This window comes from Carassius gibelio, chromosome B17, assembly GCF_023724105.1.
Source record: "Carassius gibelio isolate Cgi1373 ecotype wild population from Czech Republic chromosome B17, carGib1.2-hapl.c, whole genome shotgun sequence".
NCBI classification, from domain to species: domain Eukaryota; kingdom Metazoa; phylum Chordata; class Actinopteri; order Cypriniformes; family Cyprinidae; genus Carassius; species Carassius gibelio.
The window spans coordinates 27,533,702-27,561,518 of record NC_068412.1 but is presented as its reverse complement, the minus strand read 5'-3'; the positions used below and the strand labels follow the sequence as shown (position 1 = coordinate 27,561,518).

At 35.9% G+C, this 27,817-nt stretch overlaps 2 protein-coding genes across 2 annotated transcripts in view; one reads left to right on the top strand and one right to left on the bottom strand.

Moving 5' to 3' along the window:
- Window positions 1–26,128, bottom strand: part of LOC127976340 (1-phosphatidylinositol 4,5-bisphosphate phosphodiesterase beta-1-like) — a 63,293-nt gene extending 37,165 nt beyond the window's left edge. Inside the window, exons 1-3 of the mRNA XM_052580701.1 lie at window positions 25,766–26,128; window positions 17,858–17,935; window positions 10,301–10,369 (exon numbers count right to left, since the gene is read on the bottom strand). Of these exons, the coding sequence (XP_052436661.1) occupies window positions 10,301–10,369; window positions 17,858–17,935; window positions 25,766–25,864 (246 nt within the window). The 5' untranslated portion in view covers window positions 25,865–26,128. The remainder of the gene's footprint in view (window positions 1–10,300; window positions 10,370–17,857; window positions 17,936–25,765) is intronic.
- LOC127976343 (zona pellucida sperm-binding protein 4-like) overlaps window positions 1–27,817 on the top strand; it is a 191,339-nt gene that overhangs the window by 110,079 nt on the left and 53,443 nt on the right. The window lies entirely within an intron of this gene.

Here is a 27,817-nt window from a genome sequence, read left to right as displayed (position 1 = left end):
TAATCCAAACAATATATTTTTTTTAATTTTAAATATTGCACTTATGCAAATTTCTATTTTGTTTAATATTTTAATTTAATAATAATATTATAAAGTGTATTTTATAATTGCATTATTAATTAATTATTAATCATCATTTATATATTTTTAGTGATGCACCAAAATATCAGCAATTGAAATATATTCACTACATAGATATTATATTTTACTGTTGCATTCATCATTTAATGTAAGTTTAAGCAAAATCTGTCATGAAAACATTTTTTTTATTAAAGCCACCATTTAAATGTTTATTTCAACAATAAACTCGAGTAGAAACATAATTACATCTTAATACATAAGAATCATATATATATGTATATATATATATATATATATATATATATATATATATATATACACACACACACACACACACACACACACACACACACACACACACACACACACACACACACATTTAAATGTTTACATGCAACTCAGTTTGTATTTTAGTGTTCATTATCACATAAATGTAATTAATTGATTATTAAATTACATTTTGTGTGCAATTTAAATGTTTATATGTAAACCAGTTTGTGATTTACATAAATGTGATTAACTGGTTATTAAAGGGGGGGGGGGGGGGTGAAATGCTATTTCATGCATACTGAGTTTTTTACACTGTTAAACAGTTGGATTCCCATGCTAAACATGGACAAAGTTTCAAAAATTAAGTTGTACATTTGAAGGAGTATTTCTGTTCCAAAAAGTTTTTGGAAAGTTTTTTTCGAGTATGGCTCTGTGTGACGTTAGATGGAGCGGAATTTCCTTATATGGGTCCTGAGGCACTTCTGCCGGAAGAGCGCGCGCTCCCGTATAGCAGAGCACTGAGAGCACAACAGACATTCACTGATCAGAGCGAGAGCGTCGCGAAATGTCACAAAAGAAGTGTGTTTTTGGTTGCCAGGGCAAGACAACCCTGCACAGATTACCAAAAGAGAAACAGCATTAAGGGACCAGTGGATGGAGTTTATTTTTACAGAGCATCAACGGAGTTGTGCAAGTGTTTGTGTTTGTTCCCTGCATTTCGAAGATGCTTGTTTTACAAACAAGGCCCAGTTTGACGACGGATTTGCACATCGTTTATTTCTTAAGGATGATGCAGTCCCAACGAAAAAGGGTCACGATCGTGTGTTGGAACCGCAGGCGGTGAGTAAACCTGCTTCAAATATCTCTGCCTCCTTGTTAGTGCGTCCCCTCCATAGACAGTAAAAGAAATGGACACAGCGACCCCATTGGAACTCAATTGAGACAAATGAAGCCCAGTTTTAGCGTTTTTTAGCACTTCCGTTTCTGACGCGCAGACTCAAACGAAGCTTGACGACGTCAGCAACCTGTCTGACAGATGTAAATCTTCTAGTATCTGTGCGTGCAAACTGCCATCGTTAATCTTGCAGAGACGGCGAGCTTGAGCGGGGAGTTTGGCGTGAGTGAGCAGGAGTAAGTATTCTGATTAATTATTTTGTATAGTATTTTAAAATGTAACGCCAGTACGCCATATTAAGTTAATTTGCTGCGAGCTTCTCCACCTGTCTGTACGGTAATGCGACAGAGAGCCGAGTGGTTATGACGCAATCGTTAGCCTATTTTTTACAAAAACTGTTTATACGGGGCCATAATGTAACATAGAAGGTAATGGAGCCCTTTATACATTGTCGTGTACCTTTAGAAATAAATAATGGACAAACAGAGTCTTTAAACGCCTCAGATGTAAAGTTATTCGCTGTCAAAGTGACGCCAAAATGAATGGGAGTCAATGGGAATGCTAACGCAAGTGAAGTTCTGCTAAAAGATGGCAGCCCCCAACCGACTTCAACTTCCGGTCGAGTTCCTTGCCCCTTGGTCTCCTCCCATGCCGGTGACCCGGGTTCGAGCCCCGCTCGGAGCGAGTCGTTGCTGCTGCTGCTTTCGTTCAGTTTCAGCCTCTGGATCTGATTCTGGATCATAAATATACGCTGAATCTGACTGTTAGCCATGGTTTGTTTTGGATGATGGTTTTTCCCTCACGGTAATGTCACAGCTTCCAAACGCTCTCAACGCAAAAGCTTACTCGCGCTCGTGATTCTTTAGCTCCACCCACATGTCACGCCTCCAGTCGGTCGTGTTTTTCCGTGTTTTGTCAGTTTACGCTTTTGGCAAATTAAAATTTTTAATTAAGTTGATATTATGTTTTTAAAAAAAATCAGTTTGCTGCATCACTCCTATATTATATATTTTTTTATTTAAATTAATCATATTGATATATAATCACATATTCTTTTGGCCAAATTATGACAGAAGATTGCACTCAGATTGCACTTGACAAAAAAAAAAAATAGGAGTTTAGTGTATCACTATTATTGTTGTTGTTTTAAGTTATATTTAGGGTCATATCAATCACAATTTTTGGCCGGATAATGCATCCCAACAAAGAAGTATTCCAAACCTGGTGTTTTTTTACACATCCAAACACACACAAAAAAAAAAACCCCGGAAGAATTACTATGATATTTTCCCCCAAACTGCGCAGCCCATGGTAGTATGTTTATTCAAATCACTGAAAATCGTTGCTCATGCTTTCCCAAGCAAACACCACTAACAAAGCTGCGAGATCCAAACACGCGCACCAAGAAAAGCGTCAGTCCACCTACATCTGTGATCATCAACGACGCGTCTCTTTCTTCCAGGAACGAATGCAGTGAAATGCATAGTGATTGTGATGATGGCAGCACTGTTTAAATCAGATGAGTCAGCGTCTGGAGAGCCGCTGCTGTCATTGTTGTCACCTTGCGCTCCGCGAGGCTCCTCTCCATGTTGGACGCACTTTCTCACAACCTCATTAGCTCCGGTGCCTTTGGCTCCAGTCACACACAGGGAGCCTTTGCACCAGAGTTTCTATGGCAACATGCACCGAGACCTCGCTGCCTCCAGGAGCCGGATTTAACCAAAGCGTGTCGTTTCAAAACGCAGAGCTATGACCAGAATCACTGGAGCGCTGTCAACCACCGAAGACGAGCGAGAGACCGCTGGACAATCAGAGGCAGGCTTTATATTTAGCTGATAAGCAATTAAAATGCATTAGATCATGACACGTTTTCATAAAAAAAATTAAAATAGTAATCATCATCATAAAACAGAATAAAAATTATATGTAATAAGTGGCTTTGGATTAGAGCAAACGCTCGATGAATGTAACTTTAACAAAAGTTGCAGTAAAATGAGTAAGAGATAATAAGAGGTCATATTAAAGCAGCAGGAAAATATTGCATTGATTTAGGTTTTAACACCTTATAATTATACAGTAAAACTGCCTCTTGAAAACAGAGATTAGAACACATACTGCACCAGTGAGGGAAAAAAAACTAGATTTTTATATTCTGATGAGGTCATTTATGTTTTTATGTACATATTTATATTTGCACTCAATATTATATATATATATATATATATATATATATATATATATATATATATATTGTCACGGGAGGAGCACAAGACAGACACAGTGGGCGTGGCGTCAGGCCTCGGAGAGGCTTTTATTAACAGAAATCATAAAACAAAGGGAATAAAAGTGGCCAAAGGGGGGAAAGTGTCCAAAATAACAGGGAATCTGGTGTCCTCGTCGTGCTGCGGGATTTGTGTAGGTCGGGCAGTGTTCTTCAAAGGAAGGGTCCAGGTAAGGGGCGGAGTCCGGCGGCCGCACGCGCTCCCCTCCTTGGTCCGGGGCGCGAGGGGCGGCGGCTTCTCCTAGCGGCCGCGTCTCTCTCGTTGGCCGCGGCGCTGGTAGGGGATGGACGGCCCGGCATCCTGGCCCGTCGGCCGTGTATACGGGTGCGGTTCCCATCCGGATCGCGGGTCCGGCAGCTCACGTTTTGGTGGCGCGGGAGTCCCTCAACGCACCCTTCCTGGACCCACGAGGACACCAGTGTGCATGCACGGGGAAGAGACCGGTCTCATGAGGAGAGGCGCGTTGGGCTTTTAAACAGCGGCGGTAATGAGGCTCCACTTCCTTCAGGTGTGCCCCATCACACGCCGCCAGCCCTGACTCGTCCAGCGCCCCTCCTCTCACACACCCACTCCAGTCGGGAGCCTGGTGAAGGGCGGCGATTTAGGACGGGGTGCCGGTGATAATCAGGGAGGAGGCAGCTGACTCGTCACATTCCCCCTCCCAAGCGACATCCCCGTCACCAGGGCGCCACCCACACGGGAGTGCTACCATCCTCAACCAGGCTCCTTACGGTCGGAGTGGGCGGGGATTCCTCTCCGGGCGGTCCTCCCTCTCGCAGCGCACCGGAACAGGGACAGAGAAACCGGGTTTTAGTGACAGCCTCAACCAACCACAGGGTAAAATGACCATAACAGAAAAGTCACTTACCCTTTTTGTGGCTGGGAGGCTGTCCCCAGTTTTCCTCCGTCCCAGTCCGGGTTCTCACGAACGTTTGCAAGCGAGAAGGAGTGACGTCACCAGATGGTTCCCAACTGCGCTGTCTAGGCTCCGCCTGCCCGCATTCTCCACCAGTGTCACGGGAGGAGCACAAGACAGACACAGTGGGCGTGGCGTCAGGCCTCGGAGAGGCTTTTATTAACAGAAATCATAAAACACAGGGAATAAAAGTGGCCAAAAGGGGAAAGTGTCCAAAATAACAGGGAATCTGGTGTCCTCGTTGTGCTGCGGGGTTCGTGTGGGTCGGGCAGTGTTCATGGAGGAAGGGTCCAGGTAAGGGGCGGAGTCCGGCGGCCGCACGCGCTCCCCTCCTTGGTCCGGGGCGCGAGGGGCGGCGGCTTCCTCTAGCGGCCGCGTCTCTCTCGTTGGCCGCGGCGCTGGTAGGGGATGGACGGCCCGGCATCCTGGCCCGTCGGCCGTGTATACGGGTGCGGTTCCCATCCGGATCGCGGGTCCGGCAGCTCACGTCTTGGTGGCGCGGGAGTCCCTCAACGCACCCTTCCTGGACCCACGAGGACACCAGTGTGCATGCACGGGGAAGAGACCGGTCTCATGAGGAGAGGCGCGTTGGGCTTTTAAACAGCGGCGGTAATGAGGCTCCACTTCCTTCAGGTGTGCCCCATCACACGCCGCCAGCCCTGACTCGTCCAGCGCCCCTCCTCTCACACACCCACTCCAGTCGGGAGCCTGGTGAAGGGCGGCGATTTAGGACGGGGTGCCGGTGATAATCAGGGAGGAGGCAGCTGACTCGTCACAATATATATATATATATATATATATATATATATAGTAAAAAAAATATCACAATTAATTAATTGCATTGTTATGCACAAGTCAAGTTTTGCTTTATGAACAAAAGTGAAATAAAATTTGATTTTAAACAAATAAAGTGCTTTTTTTTACAGCAGTTAAAATATTTCTTAAACATTAATGTAATCAAATTAAATATAAAACTAAAGCTATTTGCCACTGCCAGAGCATTAACATTTCAATAGAAAATATTTTACAGTTTGTTATAGAAAAATATAATATACATATAATAACATAAAGTCCAGAGCCTCAATCATAACATTACCACCGGCACCTTAGAGACCTGCACGATCACGGAGCCCTAACGCAGCATGTGGGAATAATAATTAAAGCTGCGTTAATGCACGATAATATAATTATAATTGCGTTAATTAATTACTTCCCCACCACTGATGAGTTATCTCATCTTATACAAGGAAACGCTTTTGATGAGTTTTTACGGCTTTTCGTGTTTTCACTGTTATACACTTGGGGGCGCTATTACACATCTTCTGAACGAGTACAAAACCTACCGAACAAAAAACAGGACGGAGAAACAACTAATCTTTATATACACATATGCATATGAGAATGTGATCATCTGCAAAAATAAAACAGAATTTTTTTGTTTGTTTGCCTTAAAGTAGAGATATGTATTGCATATTCAAATATTCATACAGGAAAATATACTGGAGATCATCAAATTTTGCGAAACTCATCAAAATCGCTGGCAGCTTTTTTGATAAACGCTGGTGGGGAAAGAGTTAATGCGTAATGAGAACTTGCCCAGCCCTAATATTCATAGAGCTATGTAGCGTTCTATGTATAAATAAATTACAGAATTATAATTTTTAAGGGAACTATTAAAGAATACTGACATGCTAAAATACTGTCCCCAAAAGAGGAGCAACTGTTTAGTAAAGATGCCCTTCATAAATGGTGCATGTATGTCTATATGCAGCCTTCACTGGGAGACTCTCACAGAAGAATGGGAACAGCCGTTCCTCAAGCATATGTTCGTTACCAGCAGCAGCGCCATTAGCAAAGCTCTGCTTGCTTTCAACAGATGGGCGCATGTAAAAAACCCACTTCTGCTTATAAATCATATACATTTATGACAAAACCATCTCATTATCTTCTCTATTTCTCAATGGCGTAATAAACTGGCCGCAATTGTTCTCGTCGGGAGCTTTAACGAGAAGCCAACAACAAGCCGGAAAACTCCTGAAAGATGAGCAGTTCCTCCGCTCTCTTCTGTATTCATCTGCTGTCAGCTTCACAAGCGCACAACAAATCAATGGCATCTTTCTTCGTTTCAATTAACAACACATCTTTAACGGCTCACATAAAAAAAAAAGGAAATGCAAACAAAAGCATCAGGATATTTTTTCATGGTCTCAGCACATTAGTGATTCAAATCTCATTCAAATTCCTTTCTTAATAAAACAAGTTGGTTGAGCAGCTTGCAATTAGGAGTCACCTGCTACTCTGAGACAAATAAAACACAAGATTAGAGAAGGAGCTTGGTGACTTACAATGAAGTAAAGAAAGGCGGATAACATATAACACACAAGACAACTTAACAATAAAAATAAAACCTCTACTGCCCACCGAGGCTGCATTTATCTTATTAAAACTACAATAAAAACAAATATTATTACAACGGAATTGTTTTCTTTTGAGTATATTGTCAAATGTAATTTATTGCCGTAATCAAAGCCAAACTTTCAGCATCATTACTCCAGTCTTCAATGTTTTTTTTTTTTTAAACCTGTGGTGAAAGCGAGTAAATGCATATATATTTAAAAACATTTATTTAATAATAATCATCATCTAATAATTTATTCAAGTGTAGAAAGGTAAAAAAACATCTTTTTAGAAATGCAATAATCCTAAATCATAAGTCTATATTATTACATAATAACTTTGTACATGTAAATATAATAATAATAATAATAATAATAATAATAATAATAATAGCTTATTATAACTTACTAAAATGTGTTATTCATAAAAAACAAAAAGCATAATTAAAAAATGGATTATTATTAATAAAAAATAATGAATAAGACATTAATCTATACTTATTACATTATTACATGTATAAACAATTGCTAATATATATATATATATATATATATATATATATATATATATACAAACATATATACAAACATCTTTTTAAATGTCTTGATATTTACAGTATTTTTTTTTTCAAAAATTACCACCATATATGAATAAAACAATAAAAAAAGGCTTATATAAATCATGATTGTGGTGATTCACAATAATGTTACATTTTTATAACTTTAAATAATAGATTGAGTAAACATTCAATATCACACAGCCCTTCCACAAAAAAAACCAAATTTTTCTCCAAAACATTGGCCGGCGAGAGCTGCATTTCTCCAGCAGCTTCATGCATGATGTTTTATTATGTGCTGAGTGGCTCAATCGATCCTCAGAATCATCACGTCTCACTCTCTCTCACTCATACAGCGTCTGTGGAAATGGCTTCGACCTCGGTTTGTTGTGGCTCGTGGACACCTTCATATAAACGCGCCGCTACAAGATTTATTCAGCTGCTTTGACTCGGACTCGCTCTGAGAAGATGCTTTATATCACTGTGCAGAGAGAGAGACTGTAGGGTTCACTCTGACCACCACAGTACACGATCATGAAGAGAAATCAACAAATATTAACACATTTAGACTGATAATCAGACTAACCAGAAACGGCAAACAACAGGTTGAAAGTGAATGCTAAAAAGACTCATATTCCAATGGTTCTTTAAAAACATGAAATACAATTAAAAATCATTTGTATTCAGTTTAGAATTATATATTCAATTACATATGCATATTTTTTGCATGATGTTGGTTCACAGCAACAGCTTCCAAATGAAAATGGCACACTTACAATCAACTCCAGAACTTTTACCTGCTTAACTAGAAGATTAAGGTACACATTAAAGAGCCTTTATTTCCTTAACATTTCCTCCAATTTTGACGAGAATACCCTCTAATTAAGGCTCAGAAAGTGCACTTTAAGCCCACAACTTGAATATGTTTTGGTCAGCAGCTAAAATATTAAATATATGTGGACCTAACTAAACTGTATATACACTTTTCATATTACTTTCTTAAATTTGGGGAAAATCAAGCACTATAAGTATAAAATACCAGTAACTGGAAACCACATCTTTACCACCTAGCATGGATGCAGAAGTTAATATATTATTAAATTTTGGTTGCATGATCAACCACTTTCACAAACCCTTGCCTTTTTTTCTTTGCATTTTTTAAACTATGTGTTAAACATCCAAAAAAAAAAAAAAAAAAAACTAAAATGCGTGAAAATTATTGCTAAAATGGCAAAAAAAATCTACCAAAGTATTTTTCTTTTCAAAGTAGAATAAATAATTTTAAATAAGATTTAAAATGACTTTTTATGTTTTATAAATTACGCTTAACAAAATCACAATGATACAATAAACAAGTATTTGTTTTTCAAACAAGCCTGTTTTCTTTATAAAAAAAAAAACATAATATAAAATAATTTCTTTATAATTTTTCTATTATAAAGTATTTACAAAAATTACAATATTTTCTTACTTCCTTGATTTAATTTTGGAATAAAACCTAAGTATCTATGAGCATAAAATACAAGCAACTCAAACTGGAAACCAAAGACCACCGGATGCAATAGATAATATTCATTACATTTTGATTGCATGATCAACCACTTTCACAAAGCCTTTTTCCTCCACATCCGTGTGGTGCACCAACCACATAGAAATCAATGAATCCACAGCATAAACTCAAGACTACAGCCGACGTGCTGCTGACATCCGCTGTGGTGTGACATGTCATGACTCTTCACTGCGTTTGTGCATTTCATTTAGCACCAGTGCCATTCTCTCATTTCACAGACACAAATAACACCCATGAGCATCAGGAAAGAGTTCACCTGGGAGACCCACAGCCCACGGGCTCCATATTTAGACCGCAGCAGTCCAGATATAGCGTAGGTGAAGAAGTCTGTCTGCCTGTGGCCATTCCACACTAGATTGCACAGACCATTACCCTCATAGAGAGATGCTTATTATGACCCAGAAGAGCTATTAACCTATATAGGACCTGGGAAACAGAGCACCGTGCCATAGTAATGGCTAAACCTCCTTTACACAATGACATGCTTATAAATGGTTGCAGGCCAATGAAGGAGAACGGATAGACCACCATCTCTAACAGTGACGCCCATCTTTCCAAGTATTTTTCTCATTTATTTGCCCCACAGGCTTCTATAAAATCTCCTCAGTGATTTATAAGACAGACCAGCCATCTCTAGGATGAAACAAAACATTAAAACATTTCATTTCTGAAGGATAAAAAGACAAAGGTGACCCAACTAACAAAAATATGTTCTTAGAACATTCTGCTAATGTTCTCATTAAGTTACGAAAATGTCCAGTGTTTTTAAAACATATTTTTCTTCTTGTTTTTTTTCCCGAACGTTATATGGGAACATTCTGTTTTACCATTTTCAAACATTATGGGAATGTTACTTTTGAATGTTCTTTGAACATTCCGAAATTAGTGGTAACATTTAAAAAATGTCAGTTGAACACTCTACAAAAATGTTTCAAAATAACATTCCATGAACAATGTATAATATTATTACAATTGAACAACTGTTCTATTAATGATACTGAAAGAACGAGAGAACCATGGCAGAACGCTACAAAGAAGAACAGAAATTTGCAATAAACTGTACAAAATCCAATGTTTATAATTATGAAAATACATTAAAATAATACAATAACAAATACCAGTGTGCAATATCAAGTAGCATAATGATATTTGGTAGGCATTCCCCAAGAAATAACTGAAAAAAATGACGTTAAAAATGAGGTTAATTGTTTAAATTGACTACTAAAGATTCACGAGTGTGTATTAACTTTTCTTGCTTTAAAATATGTTGGAACTAGTTGTATTGTATTGTATGTATTCCTCTGGTTGGGTGCACTGAATACACCAGTCTTACCTTTGGCGTTTTGGTGCATTTACCCGTTCTTGCATCTTTGATGTAGGTGATGTCCAATAGATCTGTCTCCTGAAAAGAGGGAGGGGGAGTTTTTATGCCACAGCTCACAAAAACAATTCCATGCTGTTGAACCGAATCAATATGCTGTTAAATATGACAAAAGCCATTCAGACATCACACAAGGTAACAGCACAGGAAATGTTGACGGAGAAAACAATGACGGAAAATCAAGAATAAATAATTAAACAGACTTAAAACATAATGACTAATTCACACGCACCGATCCAGATCAAAGGATTAATCAAAAGGCTCTGGTTAAAGTATCCTGGTAAGGAAATGACGCAGGGCCAGAGCGCCACACTATTTGCATCTGCAGTGTGTTATGGACATGCTGATAGATACGCTTTCTGACAGCTGCAGCAGAAACCAAAGCTGACGGCATTCTGCTGGAACGACCGAGCTACAACCGAGCTGGAACAAAACAAAGAGGCATTTGCTCTTTATACTCATTTATTCAACACAGCAATGATTGGAGGGCTAACGTAGATCATAATTGTTATGACGGTGAAACCTGAATGTCCTCATGTGCTCCACAGACAACTTCTAACATTTGTCAACTTGACACTGTAACACTCTAAAAACTAAACCACATTTTTCTGATTCCTTTATTTTTTTTTCGTGCATGCTTTTTTATGAGCTCATAATAAGTAATGTATACATAAAAACAAAACAAAACAGAACTTCGATATTTAAATATGAGTCAGGGCTTATTCAAGCAATATCATGCCTGCAAGAGTGCTGTTTTTACCAATATGAATATCATAAACAGTGGAATTTTGACATTTCTTTAATACAACATTTCCATAAACAATAAGTTCATACTGAGTCATTTATATTTAGGCACGATACAGGGTGTAGGTTTGATTTTGGCATTTAAATGGCAGACAACAGACATTTATTTGTTTGAACAAAAGTATTTCTAGGCCCATTTTATTAGATGCTGGATATGTCAGTGTCTCTACTAATTTATATACTCTTGAAACTCATAACAAGAAATTCCCAACTTAAATATGAAAGAATAATTCCCACCTTAAATATGAAGAGGTCAAACAGATTAATTAGTTAATCTAAATTTCACAAAAAATTTATTTACGTAATTATAATATAAGTCAGACACTGAAGTTAGTTGCTGTTTTTGTCTCTTCTGAGGAAGTTTCGTTCACTTCGGCAATGTCAGATTTTTTTATGTTCATCCGATTTCATTTTTTTAAGTGACTTTTCTTTCCATTTTAAAAAGGTTTTCTTCGGATTGTTTAACTACACTAAGCATAGTTTAGCCAACCTGTCCTCCAGTTTTGTAATAGGGCTGTCACTTTTGTGAAAAAATCATTTTCGATTTTTAAGACATAAGTGTTCATTGAATCGATTGTAAAATCGATTTTCCATGTCAACAAAAAAAAAGACGTTTCCTTTTTCAACATTAAAAAATAAAAGACGAACGTAAAGAGAGCGCTGGAAACGCACAAGTCAGCAATATTTCTTATTTATTGGCATTAAGTTTCGTGCAGAATAACAAACAACAACAGGAGTGCAACATTCTCGAAAAAATAATATATGCAGAGGGGACGGCTGCCATAACAAAAAAAAAAACAGAGACCTCCAGACGCGTGTAAAAACATCTTTGACTTAACATTGAAATCATTCGCGCCAGATGCTCTATTCACGTTTAGTGTGAACGCAGCATAAGAGGTCACTTTCGACGTCCCTGGGTCTTATAGGCGCATAAAATTTATGGTATTTTCTGTCTGCTCACTAGTTTTATTAAATTCACAAAAATAAGCAAAAAAACAAATCAAATATTTTTTTCCATTCAAAAGATAACACCCTACACAAATCTATGAACATATTCAGGTGAGGTAACCTGTTTACTGCTAATAAAAAACTCCATTAATAAGACAAGCTGCAGCTCAAAATACATGTTTAATGGAAAATATTGCGCATTATCATTGAGTTTGTAGCTTAATGCACCATATTTGAAATATACTTGTCAACATTTGAATACCTTTAAATCAAAGTCATTCTAAATCCTAAAGTTAAAGACAGTAAACGTATCATTAAACCGAGCTGTGCTCATATGCTTTAAACACTTCGGCTTTGTTCACTTCTCAGATAATATCAATGGTGTGAGCTATTTGAGATTTGGCCGAAATTACGAAAACAGCGTTAACATAAACATATATTGAAATGTTTGGTCAAAATCATTGCTAGGGAATTTAGTAGTCACTGGACATTGGTAGGGGCATGTCCCAAGTGTCTCTACTAAATTCCACGTCCTTGGCACAATATCACCAGTTAATTTGTCTGTTGTTGTTCCATCAGCGAAAAGAGTTCAAAACAAATACAGTAGTGCGTCTATAGTGGTGTTTTGTTTTGGGATGGTCCAGCGAGACAGTTAAGTGAACAATTCAATGACTCACTCATAATTGAGCAGTTTCTTTTGTGCCTGCATGAATCTATATGGTCTAACAAATCACTTAAATGAATGAATCACTGACTAAATCAGTATTTTGAACAAATCAGTTGAATGAATGATTCCACCACTGACATAACGACGCAAATTACAGAAATAATTACTGAAAAATACCCAAACACTCTGTCTGGAAGAAACCGATTTATAACATATATATTTTATAAAACATATATGTTATATATATTAGGTATTACACTTAAATCTGGCCTTTATAAAAAATTGTAGGCCTTTAAAAAAATCCACATCTTTGATTAAACAAACATTTTCTATAAGGATAAATTGGCATGAAACCACAAATTATAATTTCACCACAATTTTCATTATTTCTATAGTATACTTCTCCTCCTTTCTAGACATTTTGAAAGGGCTACAATCCCCAGCCCTCGCTGACACACTTTTGTGTGCGTGACACACTTCTGTGAACGTGGGAGGACAGCAGACTCCAGGAGATTATATAAAGACATCCAGGATGTCATTTGTTCAGAGCTTTGACCTAAAACACTAACACAGGACAAAAACACGTCTCCTTTAATATTCACTAGGCCACAAGGTCATTTCAAACTCTACTTGCTTTTAGCCTACTAACTTTAAAATCCAAAAATGCAGAAGTGACATGGACAGGAAACCAATCAATGCACATGTAAATGTGCGTATTTTATGAACAGGTGAAGGACGCTGCATGCGTGCAACTATGATGCAGTCCAGCGGGTATTTTTATGAAAACTCCTATTATATGACTAGGATATAATATTTATGATAATTGCAAGTGCGTGCCAAGGCTGCCTGAATAATGAAAGCATCTCTCGCTCAGACGGTTCATCTATGAAAACCCGCATATGGTGGAGGGAGCTTCACCAGCACCATGGCAACAGGCGATGGAGGTGGTCTGTGACGGGGAGTCGGGCTAAAGCAATATGAAGAAAGGCACCAGGAACCCTTCAAATCAGCTTTCAAATCCATTGAGACTACATGATCAAATATCTGTTAGTTCAGCAGAGCAAACCGCACTCTGTTGACTCTCCATCCACAGAAAACTCACAAACCTGCTACAGTTTTCAGTAATGGAGCTGCTTGTAAGTGACTGCGATGATTTGCTTGACTCTCACTGGCGACAATCAGGCCTGCAGTGCTGCTAAATATAGAAACGCATGTATTGATTCAAATATACGCTTGGTTTGCATAACAATACAGGATGCTATTACTATTGGACAGAGGCGCCTGTGCTGGAATTCTGAGCATATTTTATGGACAGGAAAAATTGTCAGGTTAACTTGCATTGCTTTCATTGACTGACAAGAAGATTGTTGTCGGAGTAAGAATAAACAGGATGAATCTGACAAAATCTTTACAGAATGAGTCCAAGCCCTATTTCATCCAAAAAATACAGTAAAAGCAAAGAAATTATGTTTTGTACATATTTATATATATATTTTTTTAAGTTCCATTTTAGGGCCATTAAGATTATATTGCATTGTGATGCACTTTTTACTGTAGAGTGTGATTAAGCAATATAGTGTGATCAGTATCTACAGGTGCATCTCATTATAATAGAATATCGTGGAAAAGTCCATTTATTTTTAGTAATTCAACTCAAGTTGTGAAATTTGTGTATTACATTTAGTGCACACATACTGAAGTAGTTTAAGTCTTTGGTTTTTTAATTGAGATGATTGTGGCTTACATTTAACAAAAAAAACTATAAATCTCAACAAATTAGAATCCTTCATAAGTCCAATTAAAAAAAAAAAAAAAATTGTGAATTGTTGTCCTTCTGGAAAGTATGTCAATTTACTGTACATGTACTCAATACTTGGTAGGGGCTCCTTTGGCTTTATTTTCTGCCTCAATTACGTTGTGACATCGAGATTATCAGTTTGTGGCTCTGCTGAGGTGGTCTGGAAGCCCAGGTTTCTTTGACAGTGGCCTTCAGCTCATCTGCATTGTTTGGTCTCTTGTTTCTCATTTTCCTGTTGATAACAGGCCATAGATTCTCTATGAGGTTCAGATCTGGTGAGTTTGCTGGCCAGTCAAGCACACAGGCACCATGGTCATTTAACCAACTTTTGGTGCTTTTGGCAGTGTGGGCAGGTGCCAAATCCTTCTGGAAAATGAAATCAGCATCTTCAAAAAGCTGGTCAGCAGAAGGAAGCATGAAGTGCTCCATAATCTCTTGGTAAATGGGTGCAGTGACTTTGGTTTTCAAAAAACACAATGGACCAACACCAGCAGATGACACTGAACCCCAAATCAGCACAGACTGTGGAAACTTAAAACTGGAGTTCAAGCAACTTTGGCTATGAGCTTCTCCACCCTTCCCTCTAGGACCTTGGTTTCCAAATTAAATACAAACTTGCTCTCATCTGAAAAGAGGACTTTGGACCACTGGGCAACAGTCCAGTTCTTCTTCTCCTTATCCAAGGTAAGATGCTTCTGACGTTGTCTGTGGTTCACCAAATGCCTTGACCCAAGCCTCAGTCAATTTCTTGTGAAGTTCACTCAAATTCTTGAATAGATTTTGCTAGACGATCCTCATAAGGCTGCGGTTCTCTCGGTTGGTTGTGCATCTTTTTCTTCCACACTTTTTCCTTCCACTCAACTTTCTGTTAACATGCTTAGATACAGCACTCTGTGAACAGTCAGCTTCTTTGGTAATGAATGTTTGTGGCTTACCCTCCTTGTGAAGGGTGTCAATGATTGTCTTCTGGACAACTCTCAGATCAGCAGTCTTCCTCATGATTGTGTAGCCTAGTGAACCAAACTGAGAGACCATTTTGATGACTCAGGAAACCTTTGCAGGTGTTTTGAGTTGATTAGCTGGTTGGCATGTCACCTTATTCTAATTTGTTGTGAATTGGTGGGTTTTTGTTACATGTGAGCCAAAATCATCCCAATTAAAGAACGAATGACTTAAACTACTCCAGTCTGTTTGCACTGAATTTATTTAATACACAAGTTTCATGATTTGAGATGCACCTGTATACACACAGACACTGACTCTGATAACTGGATGCAGTTTAGGTGTCTCGAGTCCTTCGGAGTCCGTCACAATTAGCAGCGTTTTATTCAATACCATCTGGTATCTGAAGACTGAGTCACTCAGATGAATATTATTCTGATGTTACTGCTGCTCTCACAAACTGACATGAGAAATGACATGCTAAAGCTGGAATACACTCGCACTCGACTGAATCATAATCGATTCTCTTCCATAAAAGGGCAAGAGGGGAGCCGATGACCTCACTTCCTGTTGAGTTTACTCTCAAAGCATGTCCAGGTCACACTTTACCTTGAATAAAATATATAAAACTTTTCCTTTCATCTAGCCGCCAAGACAACATTTCTCGTTTTAATAGAGTTTAACTTAATGTACTTAAAATACCTAAAACAGAAATAAACTAATTTAAACACTATATCAACATAGGCACGACAAAATTACCAAATCTTTAACTAAAATTTAAATGACAACTGTAAATACAAAGATAAAACCTGATTCAAAACATTAATTATAACTACACTATTATCCCAATTATCCTAAAATAACACCATTTAAAAGAAATGTATCCAGGAACATGAATTATGAAAGTGAACAGGGTCAGTTTGATTTCATGTACAGTATAATTTCGTCTACAAAATTTGAAGTTCATCAAAAGAGGTGAATTAAGTGAATTAAGTGTTTTTCAACATTCAGCTCAATGCCCTTAATTTGGCATAATAAGATGATGCTTTCTGACTGATGTTATCTTTCCAAACATGCTTGTATTCTTGTGTAATCATATACAGCAAGGCAGTATGCTTTTAATACAGCGTGACGTCTGTTCTGTCTTCACCCACACTTAACTCCATCAGATTATTTCAGCACATTTACTCCTGAGCACTATCTATTAGAAGCTGTTTATCAGATCAGCAGCTCCAGGTACATCAGTCAAGATCATCACTGAATAAACATGTTTAGAATATTAATGCAAACACACAAAGTGAAGGAAGAATCCGGAACAGTTCAAATGAAAAATCATCCATACTTGGATGAAAATGGCTAATTTAAAGTGGGACATCTCTCTGGGCCAGACTCTGAGGCGATGTGAGCATTTGGCTGTCGGTGATCCATCTGGACAAAAGACTCAACCTCAGACTTTGGGATGTGACACCACACTAGAGAAAAGTTTGTTTCTGATGAGATGTAAATCTTTAACGTCTGGCTTTAATGCTCAGGATGCCTAGAGCTAAAAAGGGTGACATTTTTAACGTAAAAATACTTTTAATGTCATCGGCAGGAAATCCCACGACTTGTGTTATTATCATCAACTAAAACTAAAAACACTAAAATATATTTATGTTAAGTAAAATAAGTTAAACGTTACATTTTATAAATAAAAATAATCAATTTAATGTCAATTTAATGCATGAGAATATTAGAAATATATATTAGAGAAATATTCCTTTGCATTTATTTCCAAATAGTTAAAGGCAAAAAAAAAAAAAAAAGAATTAAAAAACGAATAAAAATTACTAAAAACTAAAAAGACATGTTCATCAAAACAAAACAAAAACAAAACAAAATTCCTATTAAATTAAAATTAGAATGGAAAATACATAAATAAAATTGTATTTAATGTAAATTTAAATTAAATTAAATTAAATAGAATATTAAAAACTTATTAAAGAGATATTTAAAAAAAATTGTTGAAGAGGCAAAATGTATCATTTTCATTAAATTTAAATATTAAATGAAGACTTTTATTTTGAAGATTTTATAAAAACTAAATAGACATTTAATAAAGACAACAAACTAAATGAAAGCTTTAACTAAAATGAAAAAGAAAAACAAATATATAATATAAATATATAAATACAAATGAAATAGTGATAAATAGTATAGCAATAAAACTAGAATAACAGTGCAATGGACAAACAGGTTAGCAAACACAGCACACAAAACTGGGACGCACTTGTGGGGAGAAAAAAAAATAGTAACATATATCAAAAAACTTAAATCAGACTGCACTGGATTTTGATTTGAGAAACTTTACCTTATTCTGATCTGTCCAGTAGAGGAAGTATCCCTGCGGATCGACGCGCAACGTCACTGGAGTCACTGTAGATGAATCCTAAGCAGAGAAAAATGACATTAAGTATAAATACACAGCAGAATTGGTGTAAAAATGGTCAAATTCACAATGTGCATTAAGCTCGCATGAAAAGATGAAGATATTCTTTAATACACAGAGGTATTTTGTTTTGAAAAAGGGCTGGGAAAAGGGGAAATGAGTAAGGACAATAAAAAAAAAGAACTTCAAATGGAAATAAAACAAAATCTGCAGTTTCATTTCTGATACATGCAAAGGCAACATTTAAATTTTTTTATTAACTTGACATATTAAAATAACTATATGGCAAGAACTTGCTATTGTTAGACAACAATTTGGGACAATATGGATCTAAATGCAAGATGTCATTATTATTGGTCTGTAATGTCATATATTTAAAGAGCATATATGTGCTGAAAGGTTCCTTTACACTTGCATATAGAGCAGGATTATAATTAACTAAACCAAAATAAATAAAAATAGCTACTTGAAAAAAAAAAAACTTTAAATGAAAAAAAATAAGTCAAATATAAAAAATAAATATATAAAAAATATATTTATATTTAGTTTCACTGGAAGCAATAAAATAACGAAAATAAAAAATGAATAAATAATAAAAACTATATAGATTAATAAAATAATAAACACGACAAAATTACTAAAAATAAATACAAATAAAACAAAATTAAATATTAACAAAAGCTAATAATAGTATGTACTAAAATAACAATGGCTTAGACAAATAGATGGAATAAAACCCATTCAAGTTGTAACAACCATTCCACATTAAGGGCAATATGTAACACAATAAAATAATAGGGAAGGGACACCATCCAACTCTTTTGCACAGAGTTTGCAAAATTTGCAAACCAATCAATTCATAACATAAAATATTTAGAGAACAAAAAAAAAAAAAAAACATCCCACCACCATGCAGTATTACCATTTAAATCAAAACCATGTCCATTCAGTCCTTCAATATGCACCTCCCTGAAACACACACTGGGGCAAGAAGATAAATATTCTATACTGAAGCTAATGAAAAAAACTCTCGTTCAGCAACGAATGATCTGATATTCCATGCACAAAAATGTTAATTCAGTTCGATACCACAGTGTTGATGGAAAGCTCCTCAAAAAGCAAGAAAAAACTTAATCCAAATAAAGTTGCAAGGAGAAGAAGAAAGAAAAATGACAATTTTTGTTGTTGATGTTGGCGTAAAGTCTGTACAAAATTCAAAGATTCCAGATAACACCCCAAACAATAATTAAAGACCAGGGACAAAGCTGAATGCCAACGCAAACCCTCCTTTTTCCCCACACTGGAACTGTTACAAAGTCCAATTTTGATGTCAAATTGTAGAATATAACTCATAAAATTAAATAATAATAATAAAAAAAAAAAAAAGAATAAAAACAATATAGACTCGTAAAATAAAACATGCAACCAAAATTACTAAAACATTAATTTAAACTAAAATCTCAAAATCTAATAAAAGCTAATAAATAAAAATGGATTAAAAACTATCTAGATTTATAAAATTTTATAAACTAAAATAATATTATATCAGTGAAATTAAAGTAGTATTTTAACTTAAAATAAATTTAAAATATTAAATAAAGCTAATAATATATACAAAAACAGCAGTGGCTCTGGTTTGGAGCAAGTGGATGAAATAAAGTCCATAAAAATCTAATTTTGATATCATAGGGCAGAATATAACACATAAAGTTCAATAATAATAATAACAAACATTTTTGTTAGTTGAAATTAAATACTTAAAAAAAAAATGAATTCATATATAAAAATATTTCTCACTTTCATTTAGTTTAGCTTGAAATACAAAAACTAATAAATAAAAATGTAGTCAACATTTGAAGTGGATCAAAACCTTTCATCTTGAATCAAAAACCAAAAGCGTTTTTTTTTAAGACAGCTTCAGTGGTGGACAGTAACGGAGTAGCTTTACTTGGTTACTGTACTTAAGTACATTTTTCAAGTATATGTACTTTAATCATTATGAAAATATAATTATATTTTCCTTAAAATGTTGTTCCTAACTTCAGGCCTTATCATCATGTCATATATAACTGTGATGTTCTGTAAAACCACAAACTTTAAAACACTTTAAAACACAAGTCCATATCAGCAACAAAAATATATCTTGACTCCATATAGTGATTATTTTGAAAAAAAAATCCCAGGTATTTTGAGCAGTAGGATTATAAAAAAAAAAAAAAAAGTGCTAATATAAAATTAAATTAGCCTATATAAAATTGCAAACATCTATCTTTCAGTACTTTTTTACTTAAATACATAACAAATTGAGTACTTTTGTACTTTCACTTGAGTAAAATTGAAAAAGGAGTACTTTTACTTTTACTGGAGTAATATTTTATTATACGTATCTGTACTTTTACTCAAGTTTATTTATTTAATTTAAACTTTTTATTCATCAAAGAGTCCTGAAAAAAGTATCACAGATTCCAAAATAATATTTGGTAGCACAACTATTAATAGTTCTAATAAATAATAAATCATCATATTTTCATGATTTCTAAAGATCATGTGACACTGAAGACTGGAGGAATGATGCTGAAAATACAGCAAATAGATTATATTTTAAAGGATATTAAAATAGAAACCATTACTTTATATATTTTATTTTGATAATTTAGAATTATTACTGAAATACAACCTTCTTTGTTTCAAACAGTTCATTTAACAATAATAAATGAAGTACCTGAAGCTGACAATGAAGTAAATGTATAATAATTAGCACAGATGATTAATTTAGCGCTGTAAACGCGCGTGTGAGGGGCCGAGATGCGCCGCGGAGCGTCAGATGCGCGTGAGGACCAAACACAGCAGAAAGGTAGGAAACTTCACTCCTCTTATTATTTCTCTTTTACTATAGCGATTTATTTTTAGATACGTGATCTGAGTCTTTCATAAATTTGTAGAGTTATTAGAGTATAGAGTTATTAGAGAAATTGAGTTATTTTTTACATTCTTTGGTGGAAGTTTTCAGATCGGCACTTCGGAGCATGTTCGCGACTCGCTTGATTCAGATCGGCACTTCGGAACCTGTTCGCGACTCGGTTGATTCAGATCGGCACTTCGGAGCCTGTTCGCGACTCGGTTGATTCAGATCGGCACTTCGGAGCCTGTTCGCGACTCGGTTGATTCAGATCGGCACTTCGGAACCTGTTCGCGACTCGGTTGATTCAGATCGGCACTTCGGAGCCTGTTCGCGACTCGGTTGATTCAGATCGGCGCTTCGGAGCCTGTTCGCGACTCGGTTGATTCAGATCGGCACTTCGGAGCCTGTTCGCGACTCGGTTGATTCAGATCGGCACTTCGGAACCTGTTCGCGACTCGGTTGATTCAGATCGGCACTTCGGAGCCTGTTCGCGACTCGGTTGATTCAGATCGGCACTTCGGAGCCTGTTCGCGACTCGGTTGATTCAGATCGGCACTTCGGAGCCTGTTCGCGACTCGGTTGATTCAGATCGGCACTTCGGAGCATGTTTGAGATTTTTTTAAATTCAGATCTGGACATCGAAGCAGGAAGTGTTTGTCAAACACTTAATTGGTGATAAATGAATATTTGGACTTGAGGCTTTTTTTTTTTTTTACCCGTCCATTCAGCATGTACATGGACCCACACACAAAGGTGGACACACTCGAGACTTAATTATCTTCATCCGTTGTTATTAAGGACGTTATTCATAACTGTACTGAAAATAAGTAAATATTGTTAGCTGATGCTAACTGTCTAGCTAACAAGCTTGCTGGTGCTAACTTGAGGTGATTTTTATAAATAATGTCCAAATATTTTTATTCAACCACCTATATATATATATATATAGAGAGAGAGAGAGAGAGAGAGAGAGAGAGAGAGAAAGAGAGAGAGAGAGAGAGAGAGAGATTACACCTAGGGACAAAAGAAAGGATGTGATGTTCAGAACATGGTAACTACAGTAATTATCAAAGAGGGGAAGAGATGCACCCCGTTTGGCCAGGGGTGTTTTTACACCCCAGACAAGGTTTGAGAAGGAAAAAACCATTATGAAAATATACTTACATTTTCCTTCAAATCTTCAGGCCTTATTATCATGTCATATATAACTGTGATGTTCTGTAAAACAACAAACTGTAAAATACTTTGTTCTTACTGGTGAAGATCAGATGGTCATCTCTGTTTTCTCTCGGGTACATCACAGTGTAAGCTTCACAGTGAACATTACTCTCATCAGCGTAGTCCATATCAAGAACAAAAATATATTTTGACTCCATATAGTGGTTATTTTGGAAAAAATCCCAGGTATTTTGAGCAGTAGGATTATAAAAATAAAAAATGTGCTAATATAAAATTAAATTAGCCTATATAAAATTGCAAACATCTATCTTTCAGTAGTTTTTTACTTAAGTACATAAAAAAATTGAGTACTTTTGTACTTTCACTTGAGTAAAATTGAAAAAGGAGTACTTTTAATTTTACTGGAGTAATATTTTATTATACGTATCTGTACTTTTACTCAAGTACTTGATTTGTGTACTTCGTCCACCACTGGACAGCTTTGATGAACTTTTTTATCCACTTCAAATGTTGATTGTGTATAGACGTAAAAAATGACAAAAAAAAATGTATTATATTCAAATAATTAACAAAAGCTTTTACTAAAATAATAGTGGCTCTGAGCAAACGGACGGAATAATACCCATAAAAGTCAGAATTTGGTAACATGATCTGATCTGATATGATCTGTGCATGCAACTGCAGGAGTTATTTTAAGTGCACTAAATAAAAAGCAAAAGTCTTGTGTAAGTCGACGTCATGTTTCTGTGGGAGGTGAAGACTAATCTTGCAACACTTGGGATTTCTGTAGGAATGCACTTGAAAACATGTTTCTCGATACAGACCAAAATTCTCGGGACGGACCAAAATTTGAGTTTTGACTCAGAGGTTGCATAAGCGCTCTATATCTGTGTGATTCGTGCTGGTTTTGCACCTGGTGGAAGTCACATCACTCAAGTCACAGCTCTGTTTAAGCAGAACCAACTTCTCCTCCGCCGAGCGAAGGGGGATTTAGCGTCCTCTCCACAGAGATCTGTAATTGATCGTGTTATTTTGGTTCTTGCGTGGGTCTGCCCACATCTAAGTTGGGCGGCGCGGCGTGTCTTCGCTAATGTAAGGCAAGACGGGAATTCAAAGCATGAAAGTTGCCATAGCAACAAGCCAACATTTCCCGTTTTATTTGCAGAGAAAAGCTTTTAAATGTCAACATTTTCAGCATAAGCTCATGTCAAGCTGCACGGCATTATTGTGCTGATGGCAGTCAGACTCCTCCAGACTCACACCTACTTCATGATTACAGCTTCGAAAAGAGCACGGATACATCCATAAGATGGGATTTTGTTCCTCCTTTTAATCCTGCAAATATAAAACCGAGATGCGATGTTTCAGATATCTTTAAAAAATGGTAGGTGTAGGGAGAACGTATGCTAAATATTCAACAAAACCCCTAATTTCTCAACATCTGGTACAAAATAAAGCAGCTGCAACATCAGAAACAAATTAAATCATGTATTTGATTTAAAATACAGGAAATGTTTGATATGCATCATCGGTAAAGTCTTTAAATTACTTCATTTAGAGCTGCATGGAGCTTTTCCCTCGCAGAAAACTCTCTTTAAATTTTTTACTTTTACAACATCTCAAATCATCATTTGTTTTTTTTTCAAATGCATTATAAAACCCATGCTAATTATGTTTATTAATCTCATTTTGTTGTGTTTAAATGAGATAGAAAATGCCGGTATCAGATTAAACTTGTGAGAAGCGATGTTTTAAATGAAACAAATGCAGAAAATTGTATCAGATTTGATTTTAATGGTATTCGATTGAATTTGTAACACTAACAAAACAAACCAGCTCTTTTTGGACAGAATTTATAACAGAAGTTTCTCAAATGAATGTCTTTAGCTATATAATAGACAAAAGTCCTGATGTTACCAACATGAACAAATGTTTTGCTTTAGATCATTTGAATAAAAATAAAAGAAAGTCAAAAAGAAATGCTAGAAAAAAGCTATTGGAGTTTTTTCTTACACTAACATCATAAACCAGATTTTTTTGGACAGAATTTATAGCATATGTTTCAAAAACTAATGTATTTAGCTTTCATCAACAAGTGTTGTACTCTGGATGATTTGGGGTAAAATTAGAGTTGCACTAACATATAAACCAGCTTTTCTGGATAGAAGAAATCTAGCAGCACTTTCTAAAATGAATGTAGCCTGTTTGATTAAAGTGAAATATAAAAGTTATTTTTGATCATTTTTATAGCATTACATAACAGACCAGAGTCCTGATGTTACCAACATCAACACGTTTTACTTTAGATCATCTACAGAACAAGATTCTCAGAATCTCTTGATCAAGATATGTGTGAAATAAAGCAAAAGTGTCCAGAAATTAGTCATTAAGACCCGTATTGTTCATTCATATGATAATATTATACATTATAATAATATTATTAATAATATATGTATTATTATTATACACAATATAATGGGGAATATGCTAAATATTTTAAGAATTTATAGCAGCAGGTTCTAAAATGTATGTATGATATAATTAAAATGACCAAGAATGGCTTTTACATTGAATGTTAAAGCATTAAAAGTATAGGTGTTACCAACATCAATAAATGTTTTACTTTGCCTAATTTACAACACCACGTCAAATTCTCTTAATATTTAATGTGGCAAAGAGAACAGTCAAAATGCATTTGAGAATGCATGTTAATATTTCTTGTTCTGCTGATAATTTGCAATGAAAATATTGTTTAAATGGTAGAAAAATGGTATCAGACTTAAATGCATTTCATAGATTTACACCAATGAGCTTATAAACCATTTCTTTTTTTCTTTTTTTTTAATGAACAACAATTTTAATTATTTAAAAAATCCTGAAAATGATATCAGATTTAATTAACTATATATAGTTTTATATATATTAACTATATATAACTAATATATAACTAATACTAATATATATATATGTATATCTATATTCTAGTGTGTATATATATATATATATATATATATATATATATATATATACACTAGAAATTTCTAAAAGAAATCTCTTTCCACATTAATTTTATTTTCAGTGTAGGGAGAACGTGCTAAATATTCAACAAAACCCTTCATTTCTCAACATCTGGTATATTTAGCATATGCAATAAAAGAAACAGATGAAATCATGTGTATGCTTTAAAATACAGTAAATATTTGACATTTACCATATGCAAAGTCTTTAAATTCCTTCCTCTAGAGCTGCAGGGAGTTTTTCCTCGCAGAAAACTCTCTCATCCAACAGGTGAATGTGTGTGAGATCTTCAGCACTCAATCACTGCTCATGCAGCACGCGCTACAGAATGCGACACATTATCTAACAAACTGCACGCTTGTTTAAAGGCTTCATATTACAGACACAGAGTGAGCAATCACATATGAGCTTGTTGCATTAGTGCAGTCAGGTTATCAGTGACAGAGAGATGCAGTGACACATTACTGCACACAAAGTGACCTGATGTCATTCCCGAGGCTCGAGAGTCTGCGCTGATGGACTTGGGAAGTCAAAGCATCGATAGAGATCAATGGAGAGCTGATTGAGAGGCTCTGCGGCGTTTGTTGCGTTCATGCTGGGCTTGTAAACAATGCAACATCCGCGCGAGCGATCAAACAAACCGCATTCACCACACAATCATCACATGCATTCATTCTCTGACTGGAAGACGTCAAACACACACACACACACACAGGCTGATGGTGACTTACCTCATCCCATTTCATAAATCTACTGCCTCGCTTCAGACTCTCGGACACGCGCACCGGCTTGAGTTGAAGCGCATGAACGCCAGGCTGAGCTCCAGCCATTCAAGCTTCAGCATTTACACCCAAAGCCAAATAAAAAACCAAGGGTCTCTCTTTCTTCTCCCGGAAGAAGCCCAAGCGGAGCGCGCCGGATGACCGCGGAACAGCTGTGGTGAATGGAAACGCTTTACGCGCTCGGATGCTCATTTGGAAGCGTTCAATTCATGATGCTTGACTGGACTGAACGCGCAGATCTGAGGTTCAGAACGAAAGGAGTGATCGAAGACGCGGAGCAAATGAGCAGCGGAGAGAAAGAGCGATCATAAATGATGGAGAGAGAGAGAGAGAGAGACGTTGACTCATGCGCGCACTGAGATCCAGCGCCTCCTAGCGCGCGCTACGTCCCTCCCCTGCTGGAGCAGCTGGCACAATTAAATATTTCTTAACACCTGTGCAAAGAAAAAACAGCCAGGACACACGCGCGGATTTTTTTATTTTATTATTTTTTTATTTTATTTACTTTTTTGCCAGCTAATAAAGTCCTGTAAAAATCAGCTAAATGAGCTGTTATAGGAGCAATAGCCATGTGGTCAGCGCTGTGTCATATGCCATGGCTCTGAAGATAAGAAGGGGTTTGTCACAGCTCCAGACTAATTAATGACGTCATCGGGGGCTTGTCGACTTTGACTCGACTTTCATCACATAAAAGTCGACTTTAAAAAAAAAAAATCAGAAGTTAATATTATATATATTAGGGGTTATGTAATATATCTCTTTGTAACTTAGGTTAATCAAAATGTTTATTTATTTATTTTTTTGTTGAAATGCACAATAATACAGTATGCTGCAAGAGGAAACGAAAATCATATATCTTTTATAAATACATATAAAGAAAGAAGAGAGCCTATGATTGCCATCAAGATATTTCATGACTAAATGTTATGGAAAATCAATTTAAATAGCAAAAATATATATATATATATATATATATATATATATATATATATATATATATATATATATATACTAAATGTGTGTGTGTTAATTAATGAAAAGTTAATTAAAGTTTAAATGCAAAAGAATAATATGCTCTTTTTTTTTCTTTTTGCCATTGTGATTAAAAAAAAAAAATCTTCTGGAAAAAATTAATTGTTCCCAGACAACATTGTTGATTGAAATTTAGAGCAACAACATAATTATTTATACAACAGTATTTTTTTTTTATTTATTTTTTTTTATGTGATCACGATACAGCTCAAATCCATAATATAATGCATGCTTGAAGAACAAACAGGCATCAAAACATTAAAATCTACGGAGGGGAAGCTAAAGCTGTGTAACTGGCACAGAAGGAAGTACACTGAATGAACAGGACAAAATACATCATCTGCTTCCAGTATAGACCAGTTCAGACGGAGGAGGATAATAAATCCACTCATGCACTGATACTGACTGACAAAGACAGCCCTGGCTCGTCTCATGTGGCAGTCTTTCTTTCATTCTTTCTTTCTTTCTTTCTTTCTTTCTTTCTTTCTTTCTTTCTTTCTTTCCTCTTCCACATCTGGGAATCTGAATCCTATAAAGTTCACCCCTGAATGCAATCATGCATCTCATAATAACGTCTCATCATCTTTCATCTCTTACAAACTAATCTAAAGGCTTATTTATCTCAAGCAAAACATGCAGATTTTACATTTCTAGAAAAATAAATAAGCATAAGTGTGATCTTTTTTTTTCACATAACTGCAGAAAAAAATATAAAACTGATCTTTGATTAGGAAAAAAAAACCTCATCTGAGCATTTGTGTTGTATATTATTTATGAAGCATTTATGAGTTATACTGTGATGTGTTATGTAAGGCTGTCCCTGAACAGAGCTCACATATACAGGAAATAACATAACTACATAAAATCCACCTTTAATTCACAGTGTGTGGGACAGATTAGATAACACCCCCAACATAGGAGAAATTCCTCAGGAGGCTTTTGAAAATACTTATATAGACACATAATAAT